At 41.0% G+C, this 21,793-nt stretch overlaps 1 protein-coding gene across 1 annotated transcript in view; it reads left to right on the top strand.

The window, feature by feature from the left end:
* Window positions 1-21,380, top strand: part of brinp2 (BMP/retinoic acid inducible neural specific 2) — a 267,758-nt gene extending 246,378 nt beyond the window's left edge. The window contains exons 7-9 of the mRNA XM_042498336.2: window positions 10,168-10,390; window positions 17,209-17,515; window positions 18,918-21,380. Of these exons, the coding sequence (XP_042354270.2) occupies window positions 10,168-10,390; window positions 17,209-17,515; window positions 18,918-19,739 (1,352 nt within the window). The 3' untranslated portion in view covers window positions 19,740-21,380. The remainder of the gene's footprint in view (window positions 1-10,167; window positions 10,391-17,208; window positions 17,516-18,917) is intronic.
* The last annotated feature ends 413 nt before the right edge of the window (window positions 21,381-21,793 follow it).

The following is a 21,793-nucleotide window of genomic DNA, read 5'->3' as shown; positions in this document are numbered from 1 at the left end:
ATTTCTCAACAAATATGAGCTATAACCAGCCTGTTAGCGGTTTCTAAACCCACAAAGATGTCATACTTGCTGCTAGCTTCCTGTCTCTGGCTTTCACACCTTCCTTCCTAAAGCATTTTTATATTTCTGCCTTGTACGTCAAAACAAGGCTTTTATGCCCCCTCGCCAACCTTGTACGAGAAGGAAAATGGTGCTTCCAGTTGAGATTGATCTTCTTTATGACTTGGTGAAGGCTTAGGGTACGACACCAAAGCACTTTTTTTCTCATGTTACAATCACCCACCAGAGTCCAATAAGAGCACACCCTGATAATATTCTGTGCTGTGCCTGTGCAAATGTTGGCTTCCAGAAAAGAAATGATTCCCATTTCTCACTTAGGCGATGGGTTTGAGAAGGAACGCCAGGGGATGTGTTTGAGATGCCATGCGTAAATCTGTCACATATGTTTGGATATGTGTCTGTGATAACATGTCAGGTTTTACTGAGACATGCTTCAGTTCCATTCAGCTGACGCCACGCAGGGCAAACTAGGTTGTCTTTTGTGGGTTTTAGTTGGATAAAGTTACAATTCCTCAGCTTGGGAAGCCAAACCTCCCCCGCAGCTACTTCTGACATGGAGGGAATTGGGCTGTCATTTGGTCCATTTGTATTCCACTGAAAGCTGTGGCTTAGTGATCCGGGTGAAGAATTTGAATCACAGCTGTTGGTACATGGTGTCCTATCAGCTCATCAGGGGGACTGACATAGCAGGACAGCTACCAGGATTGACAGGAGACTTATGTTACTATGCAAGTAATGTGATAATAGAATCTTTTAATTTAGTGTCATGGTGACAAAAATGTCTGTAAAAGAATTAAATCTTGATTACACTTGTGTGTAATCAAGATTTAATTCTTGTGCTGTTTTCTGGCTGTTCTTTGCCAGTGACTGTGTACATTGCTGTTAGCTTAAAGGTCTTTTAATAGACCTTTTCAAGGCATTTTTCAGTTGCAAGGAAATTACATCTTTGTTCCACTTAGATTTCAGGTCCAGCCGCTACTGCATGTAAACAGCAACTTAGGTCCTCCAGAAATTAAATTGTGGGAAATGGCGAATGTAGTTTCTGGACCTAACTGCTCAATGGTAGATTGTTCCCTTGACAAGGTACAAACTTGATGTCAGAAATAAAAATCTACTGCTTCGCTAAAGAAATGAACCAGTGCAAAGCATGGATAGCACCAGTCAAAGGAAAGATGCAGCACTGGGAATCTCCAGGGTCTGTAATGTTACTTCATTGCCTGTAAGCAATTGATTGCGAACAGTCCAAAGAGGAGCATTTGTTTTTGTATTTGTGTGTGGTGTGTATCTGTCTTGTCATTTTCATTCTCTCAAAAACGGTGAAACTTACTTGTGATAAAATGAACGCAACAGACCCAACAGCATCCAGTTATTTTGTTTGACTGCTGCAATCCAAGCTTTGTGCTGGTTTGTTTCTTTAAGAAAGTGGTATTCTATACATTCCTCTTCCTTGTGAAAACTTTGCACCTGCATTACCCTAAGTACAACTTAACGGCTGACTGTTTTTGTGGTGATACACGTGTTATGCTAGTTGAGGTCAATGCAGCTTTGAGCAGTTATGAGGAGCAGGCTCAGGAAGTCTAATAAGCTCACTTCTTTCTAACTCTAACTCCAGCCCTGTCAGATTTTATTTTTCCAAATGATGATGATGATGATGATGACTCAAGTGACATCACTTCAGGCAATTTATCAGTTTTATTCAGCTCCCTTTAGAGCCAGAAAAAGCTTTGTACAACTTTGTTTTTATATACAGGTAGTGCTCACAAACACCTGAGAACGCTAAAGAAATTGCCTAGTTAAATTGGGAGCAGGGCCATACCTTCAATACTTCACTTTCACAGCCTTCTTGGGGAAGGCTTTGGCTCAGAATGTAGAGCTTGCCATCCTCTAAACGAAAGATTTGCATTTTCATCCCTGGCTTCTCCACTCAACATGTCGAAGTATCCATGGGCAAGATACTGAGTCCCAAATTTCTCCAAATTTGACTGTTCCATTGGTGTGTGAATGTGAATGAAAAAAAGAAAAAGGTTAAAAACTGAGTAGCAGGTAGAATTTTGTACAGTAGCCTTGGCTACTATTGTATGAATGTGTGTGTGAATGGGTGAATGTGATTCGTAGTGTGAAAGCACTTGAGTGATCAAATGAATAGAAAAGTGCTATACAAGTGCAGGTTCATTTCCCATTATGCCTCATCCACTTACCACCCTACTTAGTCCCTCCACCTCTGGCCATCCCTTGTCCTTTCATTCATCTCTGGTTATTCAACCCCGTGTATATATCTTACATATATCTCCCATCTCTCCTTTTCCAGATACTTGATGTAATGTGTAATTGACTCAACTCCAGAAAAGGATCCCCCTTTCTGAGTCTCCTCTACCCTGGCCTTCATACATCCTTCCTAGACTGGCCTAAACTGACAGATTCCTCCTCGACATTCACTCCTGTCCTCACATTCATTCATCCATGCTCAACATCCTGTACTTGCTCATGTCATAAAAATTTATAAATCACACTGCTGTGGCATGGCCCTTGCAAGTGACAAAAAAAGTAGCAGCTGGACTTTGAATTGATTTCACCTGATTGTATTTTGCCCTGTATTGATATCATAATCTCCAAAAATCCAAATATTTAAAATGATAATTTTAAAAAAAAATTAAAAACTCAATTGTGACTTGCAAAATGATATTCCTTTTCTTCTAATGTTGAAAACATATTAATGTTATTTTGTCTTCATCACAGTCACATTGGACAAGGCATAAAGCATGAAGCAAGTATGGTTAACCTGGTGTGTGCTTACAATAACATGTCATGCAAACTATAGTTTCTTTAATTAAACCAATGACTAAATAATGAGATTATATGATGTTAAATAAGCACCAATGCAGTATGTAGGTAAGTTAGACATCTTTTTTCTTGGAAGGTATGTTTTTTTGACCCTACTTCTTTCCTCCAACAATCTCCATTAATGTTCTCTATGTAAATGCACTGACCACATTTTTTGCATTTGGAGCATGGTGTTCTAAAAATACTTAAATTGAGGTCGGCACTTGATCTACAACTGAAAAAAGTCAGTCAGGTCATATTCTGAGGCAACACTCATGTAGAAAGTCTGTAATTGCTGGGAGTTGAAATTTAATGTGAATCTAAATGTAAGTTTTATAATTCAAAACATTAGGAAAAGGGGGCTGAGTGGCTTCATAAAAAAGGCACACAATAAATAATTTCTCCACTCCAACAGAAGTCACTTCCTGTATTATATAAGCTGCTGTGTGTATAGTACTCCTGTTATACACCTTATTAACAACTGTGAGTATTTGTGTTCTTTATTTTTGTGATGTGCATGATAAAACACAGCCTTAGCATGTTTTGTAAGACTAGCAAAGCCTATGTCCCTGCAGAGATAAATGCAACTTTAATAATTCTGTTAATAATAAATAGTTCAGTGTATAGTTGCTTATGAATTTATGAGTTCAGCTCAAATAAAGCACAGACGGCGCTCTTGTCCTCTTGAAGGATCTTCGACTAATTATGGAAGACGTGTCTGGAAAAACTGAAAGTCCTAGGGGATTATGGGCTAATCTGAAAACAAAAAGCTTACTTTATTAAGAAGCAAATGTAATTAGAGTGTATTGTGATGAGTCACTCACTACTGAATGAAAAGGACCAGTTTTCTAATTTTCCCCCTTTTCTACTGATCCTTTTTGACAAATTCACAGATATGGATGTTTGACAATAGGTACTTTTTTATCACTTTGCATAACATTTACACTTTTCAACATGTACTGTACATCTCTATATGGTTTCCTCCTGATCAAGACTTTTTCCAACTCTTTACATTTAAAAGTGATAATTTTTGCAGCCTCCCTAGAGTGTTTTGGCACTATATTTTTAGTACTTCATATATAGAATCTAAATTCTCACATTTTCTTAAAGGATTTATGCTCTAGGTAAGTAAAAGTAAAGTATTGAGCCATTGTTCTAAGAGATCAATCAATCCACTGAGCAGTGACCGACTTCAAAAAGTACTTCAAGTCTACTTTTTAATACAGAGACTCTATAGAGACTGCCAAACATAAAATCCTCCCTGCTAACTATTGTGTGAGCAGTGTCAGCCATGTATGATGGATGGTGCATTTAATGTGGTACAGACACTTTGAAGTGATAGAGATAGCAGCTTACTCGACAGCTCTGGACCCTCTGTTTTCCGCTCCGTCTCTCCCAGCCGGCGTTGCAGCAGAATAAAAGAGGGAGAACACTGCTGCCGCACTCGCCTGAAGACATCCCAACTCCAACCTTATTGTCTGTCATGTTTGCCGCTGAATTAAAGGCGCAGAGGAAGAAAGATGATTATTGAAGTTGTTGTTGCGAGAAATCATGTGGGATTTAATGAGAGTATCTTCACTAAGATGTAACTGACAGACAGGGGCATTGCGCAGGGAAAAAAAAAAAAAAACGGCATCTGAAGAGAAAGGAGATGTTCCAGACAGCGGTGTTCACTGCTACATGTGACAGGCAGTTGTAAACCCATCAATTCTAATTCCAGCAGTGACTGAGACAATGACAGTGAGTTTATGCAAGGGTTAGAACAGACGTACATGTTTATGGCAGAATATTTTAATTATACATATCAAGCAGAAACCCCATCAATATTGAAGCGAAACTGCAAAAGAAAAAATATATTTCAGTCAAACGTTTATGCGATGCATACTGAATATAGGAATGACAGGCCATGTGATGCTGTAATATAATACGATTCAATCATCACAAGTACAAACAGCAGGCATGGCAACAAATATGTACACTTGAAGATTTACATTATCCCCTCAAAGCAAGGTGAGTGTTTTTACAATGAGACTAGCTTAGAATTCACATCAGACACAATATGAAATGCCAGCACCCTATAAGCTCTGCTAAGGCCTCCATCCCTGTGATCCTCACAGACTCCGACGAACATTTCAGAAACAAATATGTTCACCAGACTGACTGATGTTAGAAAATCAGTGGACAAAACTGTTTTAAGCAGGCTGCATGAGAAGTGCACAAAGATGGGAGATTTGTGTAAACTGAACAGATAGAAATGGTGCCAAAATGCGTCATCTGATTACCTTGTTAACGTTCAATGGTCTATCTGTACATCCATCAATAATTTATAGCCACTTATTACTTTTAAGGGTTGCCTGAGGGCTGGAGCCAACCCCAGCTATCAGTGGCTAAAAGGGAGCCTGACATTGCCAAACCACATTGCAAATTTAAAAAAGTTTGCAGCCTGTTTTTCATTTTCAATTTTCTAGGGGAGTTATCAATGGGCAAAATGCCTCTTGACCCAGCTGGATAGGCCTACAATCAGTTAGAGCAATGAAACATGATGTAGCAGCAACCAGTGACCAGGTCCACTCATACCCCTTTTCCACCAAATTAGCTTTGGTTCTTGAACCAGTTCCATTCAGGATTCTTGGAATGCTGGTGCTATCTAGCGAAAAGGTTTTGTGTTTCCACCTGTTAAGGGATAAACTATTTTATTTAAGGATATCAAACTGATGGAGCTCACTGAACAATGCACAACTGTGCATTTGATTACAAGTACAATTTTCTGCTGGGAAACCTTGGATTCTCGCATCCATGTGGATGTCGCATGACATGCACCACCCACCTAAACACTGCAATGGCTCTTGCTATTGGCAGTGCCCAATACCACACCTCGAAAACTGCTTAGGAATTGCCCTAGAAACTTGAGACAGCGCTCCAGACGTCAAACTGGCCTCAAATTCCTCAAAGATCCAATTCCAGATCCCAAACTGATTGAGTATCCATTGGACTTGGTGGTACCACGACTTGTAACCTACAGGACTCACAGGATCTGCCACCAACATCCTGGTGCCAGACGTCCCTATAGGTCTTGTGTTCATGCCTCTACAGGCCAAAGGCTCCATGTTTGATCAGACTCGCTTAGACCTGCTAAGACATGGATAGAGGACCTTTAAGGTAGTGATATGTCCAACATAAGCAACACAATGCCTTTTTTGGTTTTCATGCAAAAGTATTCCAAGAGTTGGACCAACTTACCGACATTGTCATCCCTAGAGCCTCACTATTGGCTCCCAAACACTTTAAGTTTTGTTGACTTCAGTCAGCACACTATATTGTATACGACTCTTCAAATCCCAGCTCAGACTTTTTAATATCCCATGCCCTTGTAGGGAGTTAAATAAACAGGCCTCAGCCAGCCAGTCACTTAGCTGTCGTCTCGGCTTGATGATGTCATGAATCACTAACTCAGCCCAGAGATGGAGATTCCAGGGCGGCGCGGTCACCCATTATGGAAAAGAGAGAAGAAGAAAAAAACAGCCTCTTTATCTGATAGATTTTGAGTGAGCCAAATTGTCCATAAATCTGGGACATGGAGTCATAAATGTCAGGAAAGGGAGGAAAACAGACAGACAAATTCCTCCAGCGTGATGGCAGTGCTAATGATTACTTCCAAGAGTGTGTGAGGAGAGAGAGAAAGAGGCCGATGGAATAATGCTACAGGAGTCTTAAAGGCAGATTGAGAGAGCGAGAATGATTTAAAAACAGGGGAGAAAAGGTTTAAGAAATAGGTGGGAGGTGGTTGGCAGATGTGTATGAATGTGCATGTGCCACTCTGTGTGGGTTAATCATTGTTAGAGGGAAAGAGAGATGAAGATGGATGTAGGACAGAGGAAAGGAGAGTGTGTTAAGGGATGTGGAGGCATTGATCTCACTGGCTAATGGTCGAAGTAAGACTGTGCTGACGGAAAAAAAAACCTACCCTTCAAATAGAAATCACATGGGACATTTTAATGAGTCAACTCTGTTAATAAGAGGGTTTCAGATGAGGTAACACACCATCTTGGCAGCCATATTGGAGCATAGTAGCTATGATTAACAGGTTGTTTTTCCATATTTGCAGAAAAGAACAAGAATGGTGACATTCTGTGCGGTTTTTGACTGATAGCTGATTAGCTTGGTACAAGAGTCTGTCGCTGTTATCCAAATTTGTGTTGTGCTCGAATCCACAAAAGTTTGTTTAAATTTGTAGCTGGATTCCAATGACACTATGTACGTGAGGCTGAATTTTAGGGAAATCTCTCTTAGCATCACATGTCCAACCTTGATATTCAAAGCCAAATTCCAGGCAAACTGAAATGATGCAATAACATTTAAACAGAGACTAAATGAAAGCTGAATAATATGGAGTCTTTCTGCAGAAGATTTCATATATATGGAGCTGTGTACATTAGCTCATTAGCCAAACTCTGCACAAACCTATAGGTTTAAACAATAGGATCAAGTTCTTTGAGTGGAGAACATAGCTATTTTCAACTTTTTGCTTCATGCAGACACAAAAATATGCGGGAAGTAGGCCAAGAGCAGCTTTGTAAATAAGAGAATGTCAATGTAAAAGTCTACCCAGTTTTAAAGACAACCAACCCCAACATACAGGATAAAGTGATGATTAAGGGGCTTGCAAATAGTAATCTTAATACACCAGAGTCCAGAGCATGCAAACACCAGGAGGGTGCTTTCTTATATAATACATCCCCATAATCAAGCACAGTCAAAAACGTAGCAGGAACCAGACTTTTTTAGGCTTTTGCTGCAAACTGCCATTTACAAACGGTAGCTGACAATTCCTGCATAGTATACCTTGAAGGCACCTAAGTATTCAAGTATTTCTGCACTATAGTTATAACAGCTTAACCTTTTGGGTAACATTACTTAAATCATCCAAGATTTTTACAATACAGTGTTTTAAAATTGACAGTTTTTGTGATTATGGCCCTGAGCTGAAAAGAGATGGATTTTGTTCCGGTGGAGCTTGAGCAACTTCCACTTGCCTTCCATTATTTTTACCAATAATACGGTGGCATTTGTATCCTGTGCACTCAGTCTTGTCTGTCCTCCACTCAGCTCAGTGTAGCTTTTAATGCTTTGTGAAGATCAATAGAGGTGATATGAAACGAGCAGTAAAAACAGGCCATCTGAGGTATTAACCCAGCAAACAGAGCAATAACAGAGTTAATGTTGCCCTACTAATTTGGCCTCATGTCCATACAGAGAGGCTACAGAAATAGATGAGAGAGCACCAAGAGATGCAGAAACAGACTGACAGGAGACAACTCAAGAGGGAATGCGAGACAACCCGGACTCGCTAGTCCAGAGGAGAAAGATCACAATGCAGGAAAGAGGCAGACATACACAAAGAGAAGGATGGAGAGAGACAGACCATTGTGTCATCTGGGATCACTGAGCACTGTAATAGGCTTGAGTCTCATCAGTTGGGCTCAGCTCAGGTCGGCTTGGCTGCAGATTTCCTCTCTGTCTCTCTGCCAACAACAGCACATGGGAATATGATTCTCCAGCAGACCCAGAACAATCCTAGAAGGTCTCACTTAGCTGGCTTTGGGAGAAAAGGAAATAATAGGTTCAAGTTTCCCAGAGGCTTCTTACTGGCATAATATTTGCCCGCTGCTTCATAATGGAACTTCAATGATCTTAACACTGGAATGCTCTTGGCAAACCCAGCACAGGGTATGAGCTGTGTCCTCTGTGCCGATATTATTCTCAGTGTAATTTACTCAAACTGTGTCCAATCTTTTCATGTTGGAAATTGTACTCACCTACTTGTGAAATAATACCCATTAGATCTAATGGCAACATTTGTACGTTTCTCTTCATTTTGGTGAGGCAGGAGACCCGAAACCCTGGAAGGTTTCTCCTGTATTATAAACCAAAGTTTCCATATGCAACACAAATGCATCTAATACACACCTATTGGCTATTAAATGGCAGTAACAATTTTCTTAATTGTCACATTTTTTTTTTAAATCAAAATTCCAGTATGTCTTTCTGTGTGGAAAAAAACACATAGACTTGAAGTTCCGACAAAGAAAAACATTCACCAATTTTTTAATTCTCTCAAAGTGCCTTTTTCGTGTTCATGTTTATCATGTTTCAACCAAACATACAAGATAGCAAACTGCATAAACAAAATGTTCTCACTCGGTCCAGTTGCCAGAAAAATGTTGGCATTTCACATTTTTGCAAACCCAAAATTCATTGCTTTATAAATAGTTATGTAGCAAATATGTAAACAGTTAGACATTTCTATTATAAACTCTCAAGTGTTGCCTGCAGAAAGTCTTGACTTAGGACATGGAATCTGAAGATGCAGGCGCCTGCCAGGCAGGTCTAATGAAAGCATGTGCCCCTTTAACATATCAATTTATTGGATTTCTCTCTAGTTCTAAACTTTGAGACCTGCCATCTATTAGGGCTGTGTTTGACATCAGTGCTCTATTTAATTTACTATGTTTTAAGTCCCTGCTTTGTGCCATTATGAATAAATGCTTTAATGGCTTTGACTGACATTTTGTTGGAGGTGGTGGAGGTGATGTTAGGTTTGTATGAAATGATCGTCCTTTGACAGCTGAAATTATAAATTTATGTAGATTAAACCCTGCTTTCTGTGTGTGTGTGTGTGTTTTTTATGGTTTTGACACAAACTTGCTGCGACAGCTGCAAAATTTGCTGTGAATTACATTCATAACTGCTTTTTGTGCATTTGCATTTCAGAGCAGAGCGCCACCGAGATAGAACCTCTCACCATTTTATCACATGCTCTTATTGCTCTATTCAGCCTATGATTATCTCTTAACTTGTTCCGGCCTCTAAAGAAAGAATTGCGTCTTAAATGACAATGTGCATCTATATGTGACACAACACTGTCAGTCGTTGGGTAACTAGTGTTTCTAAATGACAATGATGCAAATGATGCTACTGTGAATGTGATGAGCTTCTAATGGTGAGGTGAATGAGTATAACTGCAGACTGAAGCACAGGTGTTTACTTTGTAATGGCAATTCATTAGAACATAACAGCTTTTTTTGTATTCTAATGACACATGAAACTCCCCCAGCTCCTCTGTTATTATCTCTGCATGCCACGGGGGATAAAGGAGACTGTGGTGAATAGGTTTGCAGTGCTCAAAGGGGTATTGTTAACATAAATGACTTGAGAGCATCTAATTTTGTTTTATTTTCTCTCTCTCCACCTTCCCTTTTTCCCATTTCTGGCCCCCTCCCTCTGCAGATGAATTCAAAGCCCTCCTGAAGCGCCTGCCCACTGACCGCTTCTTGAATGTGTCCATGATCGCCAAGTTCTGGTCGGCTGACTTGTCTCTCCAGAAGCGCTACACCCAGCTGGAGTCCAGCACTGCCCTGGTCTTGGGCAAAGCTCAGAAGGTCGTCAGGAAACTGTTCACCCTGAGCAAACGCTGCCCCAAACATCCTCGCATCAGCCTGCCCAGAGAGAGGTAACCCGCTGGGAAGCACTGGAAAGAAACAAACCGAATGAAGAAGACATAATTTGTGATTACGGGGGAGTTTTGCCGGCTGCTCCATGCTGATTCATTACAGCTGTAGGCTCTCTAACAGCCCGCCGCGAGTGGGGCACGCTGGGAAAACCCAGAGCTATCTGTCTGGAATGAGCTCAGCTTTGAATTGAGCAAAACCCCAAAAGTTATACACACAGGAAGGTGGGAAACATGCCAGTGGGGTACACAATTGCTCCCTTTAAGCTGATTCCCATCCAAAATGTGTATTTGTAGATTCCTGGCATTGTGATTTCAGCTGTTTCAGCTTTGGGCTGCCTCTGCTGTCAACAGATTGTAAATATGTCTAACTGTGTAAAAAACTGTTGGCATTATGACAGAGGAGTAGCAACACTGTAGATATCTGTAGCCTGTATGCACCTGAAAGGATCATCTGTATCAATGACACAGCGCTCCCAGATAGAGTGGCCTAAAAACAACGGCATGCACAAAGAATCATCACCATTATATAGTAGTGATCATCTGTTTAGATACTGCAATGACTGAAGCAGTTTGTGGAAGCTTTTACATTTGTTAGAGTCAAACAGATCTAGTGTCTAATGATGGTCTGTCCCTTAGGGGTGGAAGCAAAAAAAATCATTCAGATATGCCAGCCCATTTTCATTCCCGAGTTGTCAAATACTGTTGCTTTTGTAGTGATTTTGGCATAACATTCTGATGCCGAAAGCCACCTTTTGTGGTTGTGTGATACCCCACTGAGTGACTTTAGTTGAGAACACAGCTGGACTGAACTGGTCCCAGTGTTAAGATATGCTGCCAAACAGCACCTGCCACAGCAGCATGATATGCAGACGGGCAGTGTCAGTTGTGAACACAGCCAGATGGAACTTGACACGTTTCACAGTGTCAGGTTGAAACGCAGCTGGTAACAATGTAATATAAGGAGCATGAAGGTTCCTTTAGAGTGGCAGGAGGCATGGTGGATGGACCCAACGAACCTCGGACTTTCATGTCAGCGTCCAGTGTTTGCTTCTCATATGCCTTTGTTGCCAAATCCTAACCATCCGCATTAGCATGCGCGCCTGTTGACATCCCGGCGTTGGTTGCCATGTGCTTTTGTTGACATCATGGTGGCGCCATCTCAGAAAGTCAACAGCAGACCAAGAAAGATCCCTAGAGCGTAATATGTAGATGCAGAAGTCCACTGCAAAGTGGCAATATGTGATAAGAGACAGAGGGTACACTCAGAACAGATACAGACAACATCTGTAGTTTTGCAGTAATACAGATACAAATCATATGTTATTATATGATTAATTCAGGGACTTGGTTAAAATATCTTTATAATATCTGTAACTTAATGTTTATAATATCTGTAAAAGGCAACACAAATTAGAGTATTAACAACTTCTGGTATTAGCCATACTCTCTTACGGTATAATTACTGATACAAATATAGATATTTCTGTGACATAAACAGATCAGCCCATTCTCATTCCCAGGTCATCAAATATAGACACATTGTCACCCCTCAGCGTGTGATAACAACAGAAAAGATTCCCTTCGGCATCTCAGTCAGCAAACTACAATGTTAACCCACCTTTTAATGCAGATAGTTACCATTGTAATCAAAAGCAGAGCGAGAGCGAGAAAGTCCACGTAGGTGCGAAGTAGGTGAGATTGATGGCCCAAACAGACTTTTAGCCAGGAGACCATTGTTTGTTTCCTGTGTGGAACCAAAAGTCAGTATTGTTTTAATATGATATTATGTTATTTACAAACAGTTGTGCACACTGACCTCACTCAAGTGTCATATTTACGTGATGTTACGTACTTCTTTTATCCCAAACAATGATATTTATTCCACACAATCAAGTAGTTTCATCGTTGCAACTAACCGTGACTGTTTGATATTTACCAGGTGTTATGGTAGGTTTTAGCTGTATGTCTCACACAGTTGCTAGAGTTCTCTGTGCATCACTATAAGACAAAGTGTTAGTATATTACAACCTTGCAATGAAAATGGGTTTAAACATTGTTAAATTGCATGCCACTTATTTTCCCTTTACAATGTTGCCCAGAGTTGAAAGAAAACTACAGCAATACATATTGTGACTTGCCTTCAGAGTTTTCGCTCTTGGTTTCATCTATGAAAACACTGTGATGCAAAAGTGCAAACAGCTGACTTTCTCTTCATGTGGCAATTCAGAACAACTTTCAGTGACTTTGCTTTCCAGCACAGTTTAACAGCATTTCCTAAAAGCTATTCATTTTTTTTTACCATGACCCAGCTGTTACTTTTGGCCTCGCGAAATGTCAAGCACAGAAATGTTCTTCTCAAGACAGCGTCAAAAGTTCCACCAAGTGCCTAAAACAATATGTGTTTATATTCAATAGACAAAGCCCTCTAGTGGCTGTAGCAATTATCACAGGAGAAAGGAAGGGTGTCAGGTGTTACAGAATGCTAAAGTCTGACGTAAACACAGGGGACCACTGTTTATTTCTTAATTTAACAGTCAGTGTAAGGTTTGTGAGGCAGTCATTTTAACCCACATCAGGATGCTACCTAAACCTAACAAAATTGTTTTTGTGCCTAAATTTACCCAAACCTTAATCATAGTGATGTCATTTATGTTTCTTTCGACAATTGCAAAAGTTTAGGGAATGACGTTGCACTGCTGTTAGGGCAATCAGACCAGAGCACACTTGTTATTAAAGGGAACATGGAAAAACAACGTTAATTGTCGTCCAGTTTGGAGGACTTGGAACGAGCGCTCTACTTCGTACATTGGCACTGAATGTTGGCAATGGATGTAAATCGTGAAGTGCAGAATCATCCAACATGGATGTAACTCCCACAGACACCAGGCAAGGTGTTGTAATGCCCAAATGTGCGGGTGTTTGGAAACAGACCTCCCTGCCACTGCAGCTGAACTGTCATAGAAACCAGCACCACTTGTTGAAAACATTGCCTCGTAACGATATGACAGGCTAACTGACTCCCTTTACCTGAGTGAATTCTACACCTGTGGTTGACTTGTGAGCAAAGTACCCTTGTGAGCTTCACTCACCTGTCATTACGTGGCAGTTTTGTTGCTGTGCCGAAGGCAAAAAAAACCCAAAAAACAAAGACAAGCTTGTGAAAAGCAGGTGTAAAGACAGGGAAGGGAGGCTGACTAAGAGGGATGTGAGAAGACGCAGGAAGAGTAAAGACACAGAGGAAGGAAAAGATGGAAGAGAGATAGTATGATGGGATAGAGAGAGAGAAAGGGAGAGTGGGAGAGAGATGAAGGGTCGAGTTACTGGTGGTGAGACCCTTTGTGCGGTAAGGTACGTGGCATTGTGGCATGCTGTAATCAAGTCCTCTCCCAGGCCGACAGCTCGGCACTTGTTTACAGAGAACTTTAATTTCCCTGACAGTCCTTTCCCTTTACCCATCACTCCATTCCCCTCTTCTCACACTCTGTCTCACTTTCTGTCTGCATTTCTCTCCATCACTCGCCCTTGTGTTGTCTCTCTCTTTCGCTCTCTGTCTCACCCTTGTCACTCAGAGTCTTAACCCACCTCGTCCCGGCAACAACAAGTTATCAGGGGCTGCTCAGCTGCAAAAAAAGCTCCCCTGTTTTCCTCCGCACAAATCCATTTGTTTTATCATCATTCATTTTTGTCTATTTACATAGGCCTGAGGGGAAGGAATTGCCGGAGCATTTGGGCAATGTTGTGTGTGATTTCCTGAACTTAGCCCGGGGATAGAATCTCTGCAGAGCCAATTTTCAGTCGCTGCTGTTACCGCACCAAAGTGGATGGTAATTTATGTATGTCTGCATTTTCATCTCCACTGCAGTCATACCAAACACCCACACTTCTGTAAAAAAAAAAAAAAAAAAAAAAAAAAGGATGTCAAATTGCCGTAGATAAACAATCCAATTTTTAAGTACTATGGAAGGAGCAGACTGCGAATTACATTTTCACCTATGGAAAATTGGATGCATATGGAGTAAACAGCACTGTGGTTTAGGAGAAATCCTTGTTTAAAACTCTTATGCAAGATTTTTCTTAAAGAATACCCCCGTAACCTGTAGGTTTTTACTTCCTGAGAATGTTTTAAAAGACAGGAGGATAAGAGAATAAAAGCAGCACATGGAATTTAAACTGTGGAAAGGGTGCTACCCTTATATAAGGAGACAATATTAATGCCAAAATGAAAAACAGCCAACTCTCCAATCATAGCTTGAAGGCGGGCCCATGGGCTCCCAATACTTACTGAGAATTGTGCCAAGAACACCCTGTTAAGTGTCTGTTTGTACAGTTTTCTGCAGCACAATCTGTGCCTTAAAACTGCGGACAGTCAGTCACAAATGTAACTAAATGTACAGCCAATAGCAGTGTCTCTGACTGTCTGTCCAACAGGGAGCCATTTTAATGTGAAAGGCTGTCTGACATGAATGCTATTAGTTTGGGGTTCCAACTCCAAGCTGTAATTTGAGAACTTCAGAGTATATTTGTGCAACAAAGATCAGACCAACACATTCTTATCCCAAGTCGTAACATATCGCCACTTTGTCAGTGGACTCTTACTTCTCCATACCACGGTCAAAAGTATCCTTCTGCATCTGCTTTTGACATTCCAGGATTCTGCACCGGGACATAAACAAAAGAATATAGTTATGATAAGGCTATAAAAGGCACGGGTGTTTAGGCTAGGCAACATAAGTGCGTGGTTCGGTTTAGAAATAAACATCATGGTAAGGGAGGCAAACACCCGGCTTACGGGTTAAAGTCCAGGGTTTGTTGGACACATGCACTACTCCTCCTGTCTGCTTTATAGGAAGCTTTTAGCTCCTTATATTACATTGTTACTGTCATCATTTCAACCTGATGCTGTCTGATGGCGTATGATACAGCTGCGACAGGTTCCTTACGGAATGCGTTATCAACTGACACTACCTGTTTACGAATCATGCCATGCCAAGTGTCATTTGGGTTACAAACTGATGTTGTGTATCATACTGCCGCAAAAGGTAGCTTTTGGCGTCTGTATCATATGCCAAAACCACTGACAAAGAAGTGGTACGTAATGATTTCCGAATGAAAATGGACTGTGCAGACTGTGAATTCTGTCCCTGCACTTCCATTAGAATCACTTCATGATGGGATCTCCTCACAGCTAGTCTGAACGGGGGAAATGATGACTGAAAACAAAAACAGGTTTCATTGTCAGATAGGCACCGTACTATTGTTTAAAGACTGACACGAGAAATTGTGAATCTATCCTTTAAACAGCACTTTTTTTTAAATCTTTTATATTAAAGTTTATGAACAGATTGGGCTGCTTCCCTCACAGCTCCTCACATGACATTTGTATCGATCTGACTTTCAGAAGGAATGGAAACTTTTACTTTAACTCAAGCTGTACATGTTGTTGTCAATTTACAACAGTGCTTAATTTGTCTAGCTCTGGCAGAGGACGATGATGTCCCCATCCGTCTTCACTGTCAAGGGGTTCAGCCCCTCGGACACCAGGACATTCTAACTTTCCTTTTCTTAATCTGGACCACAAAGCGTTACATTGGCTGTTAGTTTTTTCAACTGTGGAAACAGCTGTTAATGAATGCAGCACCAGAGCTGTATGTTTGGCTTTGAGATGCAGGAGACAATTTAGAGCTCTTGAAATATGATGAGGCTTTACCTTAAAAAATGATTTTTCATGTTAAATAACAACCTTGGTGTCAAAATAATTAATTTCCCCCTTCAATGCTATTGATTTATGACACCAATATTCAATTGTAGATTTGAGATCACTCTATTGTGTAACATCTCAATTTTTCTTTATGACCAGTAGGGAATGGCCCTCTTGGTAACAGTACAGGGTGACTGGGAAAATAAGCATGAGTAACATAAGAACAAGTTAAAAAGCTACTTAACAACCTTTTATATAATATTGCTGGCTTCCAATGGCTGAACGTCTTACCTTGATGCAGTGATGTACAGGACAGGACATTGAGTTTTGATGTCCCTCTACCTTTTTTATGTATCTATGTGTCATATTTACATGTGAACAGCTCCTCTGTGTGTTTTCAGTAACAGTCTCTGGCAACAGTTGTTGAAGGAAACTTTACAAATATTCAACCAGCTCGGTCACTGCAGAGTAATCAGTGTGTGCAAATGACCGGTGTTTGGCTACCACTGCACTGCATGAGCCCCAAAGCTCCCCATTCCTATGCCAGTGGATGTCCCATGGACTTTTTGTGCACACACTGCTGACACTGCAATGACACAGAGCTGGTTGAAAATAGCCAGGTTCACTTTTATTGACCAAATCGTCATTTTGTAAGCTACCGTAGCTATCCTATTTCACAGAGACAGACATTCAGTGGCTGGACTGAGGAAACTTTCCAGAGAGAATGAGGTGGACTGTGGGTGGTTACATCCATGGGTGCTCTAGCTGGCTATAGCAGCAGTATCTTTAACTGGCTCACGCTAGCAGTAGGATGGCAGCCAATCATTGGACCTTTCATGCTGGCTTTCACTGTGCCTGAGTAGGCATGGTTTCATCTAAAGTGGAATGGAAAAACAACAGACACCTCCAGAATGCCATAACATCATAACCACACTCATCAATTATGCTAAGTGTGTGGTCAGAGGTGAAATTTGAAACTTTCAACACACAGAGAAGTGAAACACTGGTTTTCACACAGGTGTGAAATTGCTTGTTACACAGGTACCTACATTTTTTGGAATATGTTGTAGTGTATGCAAAACTACATGATTATGTTGTGTTTCTTTTCTCCCCTCTGCAGGCCCGTTGGGTTTTGGTTGCGGCGGGCTCAGTCTCTGCTCTACTGCAATGAGCACGGAGTGCTGGGCTCCTTTTCTGAGGAGGTGAGGAGCTGCAGCTGCCCTGTGGAGCAGCCCACCTGCCAGGGAGTCATCCCCTGTGTTGTGGGCACCTCCCCCACCTCCTGTTCCTCTTGCGCCACTGACAACGCCACCCGATGTGGATCCTGTCACCACGGCAACATCCTCCATCTGGGTTCCTGCAGGCCGAGCATCGCTGCATCCCTGGACCACTACCTGAACTTTGACTTGGACATGCCTGATGCTGAGGTTCTCAAAGTTTCTTATTATGCATTGTATTGGTTCTCAGATATCTGTGGACCAAATAATAGTACCTCTGATTACACCAAAGATCATGACAAAAATGTAAAGACAAACTGAGAAAAGTGTTTTCTCTGTTTCTGGACACATCTTCAAAAATGATAATAACAGCGAGTGAAAGATCATCACACAATGGCATACAGATGCCGCAGTTCTAAAGTGCTGCAAAATCATGCAATCTCTGACAGGAACAAAAATGAAATATGGTGGTATGAGTTGGTGCTGTAGGATGACCGTATTTAATTTTCTTTTTAATTAGTTCTCCTTGTCTCAGACTCAGAACATACTAAACATGCAAGGGAACGTACACAAGCTAATAATAAAGCAATCAGTCAAGCAAAACCTCGCAGTTTGAGGGACACCAGAAGGGAGTCTGAAACACAGATCAGGCTCAGAATCCATTTTGCTGTGACTGCAGTGTGAGAAGAGAAGGCTCTCACAAAGTCACATAGTAAGAAAGAGTTATGAAGGATTTAATCAATTCCATTTTTGATTCTTTTAATCAGTCTGATACTTTATGCATTTTTACTCCCCTTTGATGAATGGCAGAAAAACAATGTGATTACAAATTTGATGCCATTAAAATAACAACATTAGTCTTTTCCTAGACACGCATTCCCCACAAATACAACATGGTAACTCTATTAGCATAATCCTTTAGCATTTTACAATATATAATTTAGCCTAGCAGCTAACTAGGTAGCTAGTTTTCCTTGACTTATTTGGAGCCAGGAACCAACAGCAGCATTTAACAAAGGTAATTTTTCAAAGTAGCCCGCTGATATTTTCTTCTACTCATATGAAGCTGGGATACATCAAACACAAGATGCTGTTTTGTTGGGGCTTTATTGTCTTAACATTGTATTGTTTCTTATCTGTGAAATCAAAGTAAATAAAAGCTTTGTTTTCACTGTGGGGAAATCATTTTCAGCATCTTAAAAATAAACAGGAGGTCAATATCACCACAATGTTGAGTTACATTTCTACAGAGGTGCATGCCAGGCAATGGCATAGGACATGCATCTATGCAGAGCCTAAAGGTATAGCATTAATTAAGTGCAAATCCCAAATAAGTGGGCAAAGGCATATGCTGGACCAAGTATCAGTCTGGTATATTCAGAAAATGACAACACTTCACTGTAGTACAGCATTTAAAACCAGGAAAAGATAACACACAATATTCAAAATCTAAGAAAATATCTACTGTCATATGATATGTATATAATATTGACATATTGCTCAGCCCTATATAAGTATGTATGGATTGAGAACCAGTGTGTAAGTGATCTATTATTATCTGTCTCCCTGTAAGAGTGAATGTAATCTCGCTGTCCTTTTAATCCCTCCTCAGGTAAAGTACCTTCTTCAGCGCCTCGACAGCAGAATCGAGGTCCATGCCATTTACATCAGCAACGACGTCCGCCTGGGGAGCTGGTTCAATCCTGCCTGGAGGAAGAGAATGTTGCTGACACTCAAGAGCAACAAAAACAAGTCCAATCTCATCCACATGCTCATGGGCATTTCTTTCCAGATATGCTTGACTAAGAATTCAACACTGGAGCCTGTGCCCGCCATTTATGTAAATCCTTTTGGGGGGAGTCACTCGGAGAGTTGGTTCATGCCGGTGAACCAGCCCGACTTCCCCGACTGGGAGAGAACTCGACTGGATGCCGTCGTCACGGCGCAGTGTTACAACTGGACGCTGTCTCTGGGCAACACATGGAAGTCCTTCTTTGAAACAGTGCACATCTACCTGCGAAGCCGCATTCTCACAGACGACCCAACGGTGAATGAAACTCTCTTCTACGAACCCTTGGACCTGGATGACCAGACGTCCAACATGGGGTACATGAAAATCAACACGCTCAAAGTGTTTGGATACAGCATGCACTTTGACCCCGAGGGCATCAAGGATCTGATCCTCCAGCTGGACTACCCTTACACGCAGGGAACGCAGGACGCCGCCTTTCTGATGCTGCTGGAGATGAGAGACCGGATTAACCGTCTGTCTCCGCCAGCACCGCAGCCATTGGACCTGTTTTCTTGTCTGCTGCGCCATCGGCTCAAGCTGTCGGCCGGAGAGGTGGCGCGCATCAAGGACTCTCTGCAGATCTTCAACTCCAAGCTGCCCAATGCTTCTCCCGAACCCGAGCTGGCCCAGCTGTGCAGCTAGCTAGCTCAACACTCAAGGCAGGTTCAGGAGTGATCATAGAGATTGGAGTCAGACTGAGCAGGGGAGGTCTGACTAAGCTAGAATCTTGGACCAAAATCCTCTGAACACCCAACTGTAAAGGCCGACTGCTTGTGGTCACTCTCGGCTAGTTTTCTGGTGTCTCGTTTTTATCAGAAATAGCCCCCAGATCCGTTTGATGAACAGTCATGTTGTGGACTTTCGGGAGAACAGCTGATACCTGGACTCTCCTTCAGAGGCTCTGCTGTAGGAGCCTGGAGGCTTACTTTTGCTATTACTGCCCCCATTTTGGCAAACTGTATGACTGGATGGATTTAAGAGACTCTCTTACACCGACAGGTTTTGTGATGTGGAACCTTACAGAGCCGATGTCATTAAATATACCTAAGACATCTGCCTTGCAGAGATAAAGGCGATTTTGATATGTAAAGAGGAACTCTTAAGGGGTCTTCGAAAACGAGCGAACAGAAGAGAAGATTTCCCCTTTTCTAACCCTATTTTCTTTGGCTACAGAACAATCTCGTGGGAAGGGGGAAATGGGATAATATTATATACAGTATGTGGTGAATGAGTTGTTATGTTATGCTTAACAGTTTAAAAATTTGATAATCCTGAACCCTGTTGCTGTCTTTGAATATTTCTTTTTAATCCCTGCCTTCCATTTTATCTGGCATTTGAAAAACGTGTAAGTATCTATGCTTAACATCCGAGTGAGAAGCCTGTTAGTGATGTTCTGTCCTTGGTGGTGTGTCTATACCAAAAGACGGTGAGCACATTGGCAAACTGAATGACGAAAATATCTTCAGTGTTGATTTTTTCTTCTTTTTTTTCTTTTGGAAAATCATACGGAAATCTTCTGATGTGGTGACTAAAAAAAGGTTCCGAGGATACAGCGCTGTAAATAACGCTCCATCTAACCCCAGGTGTGGACAAAGTACACATTGCTTTTTAGATAACCGAGTGCAAAGACCAAAAAAATGTTTATAACAAAAACAAACTCATGCCTTATATGGAGAGTCAATGTTAAGATAAGAAGCACATTTAGTTTCTGTGTTTGATTTCCCAGCAGGAGGCTGTATCGCTTTTTATATTTCAATATTTCTACCAAGACAGAACAAGACAGACACATTCTCCAGAGTACGTGGTAATGTAGCTTTTCCATGTAAATGCCAGTCACACTTTCTGCAGTTACTTGTTTTGATTTGGTGTTGTGAAACTTTTGAGTCACTATTCACAGTGCACACCAGTACTTGCATACTGTAATTGTTCTGCAAAATCCTTTTATCTCCAATTAGATGAGCTCTAAGCAACTGATTGAACCTGATAATGGTTTTTTAAAAAGGGTTTAGTCTCAGGTCAATAAAAAGAGTTTGGTTTTTTTTTGTTTTTTTAACATGTGGGTCCAATGTCAGCTGCCAGTTACCACGGTGACTGGAGTTATAAGGTTTCTGCAGGGCAGCGATGGTCCTCCTTGAGAGCTGCAAACTTACCGGGATGATACTTGATATGATTCTACATTGACTTCACCAATTTCTCACTGAAAGTCAGAAAAACCTTGTATGTCATTTTCAGCAGTTCTTCTGTGCTCAGCTTGCTTAAGTAAAAAACAAAGTGATTTATCTATCTGGGATCCTTTTTTTTCTTGTTTGATTTCAACCCCTCACTGTTATAACATGTGTGCTATAAAATATCTTATTGGTATATATTACAAAGCAGGTTGTCTTTGGTGTTTTGACATCTCAAGAATCAGATTTCCATTGCTTTCATCATGTTAGAAGCCGGTCCAGACACAGAGCCAGATTTACTGAGGAAAAAGAGGGGAGATAGTGTTGATACAACTGATGTTTCTCTAGAATACAGAGAGCGATGCAGCTGAATGCTCATCAAACGGAGAAAAAAAAGTATTTTCCAACAGTTTATTAAACATCAAATTCAAATGCAAATTTATGAACACAAAATCCCTTGCTGTTGTAAAGCACTCAGGTGTTGTGCTCATTTACTCAATTAGTTTAAAAGCCTTTATTTTTATTTGTCCA

Source organism: Plectropomus leopardus, chromosome 12 (genome assembly GCF_026936395.1).
Source record: "Plectropomus leopardus strain MGB_pleo_1.0 chromosome 12, ASM2693639v1, whole genome shotgun sequence".
Classification (NCBI taxonomy): Eukaryota; Metazoa; Chordata; class Actinopteri; order Perciformes; family Serranidae; genus Plectropomus; species Plectropomus leopardus.
The sequence above is the reverse complement of the archived record's forward strand: the minus strand, read 5'-3'. Positions and strand labels throughout refer to the sequence as shown.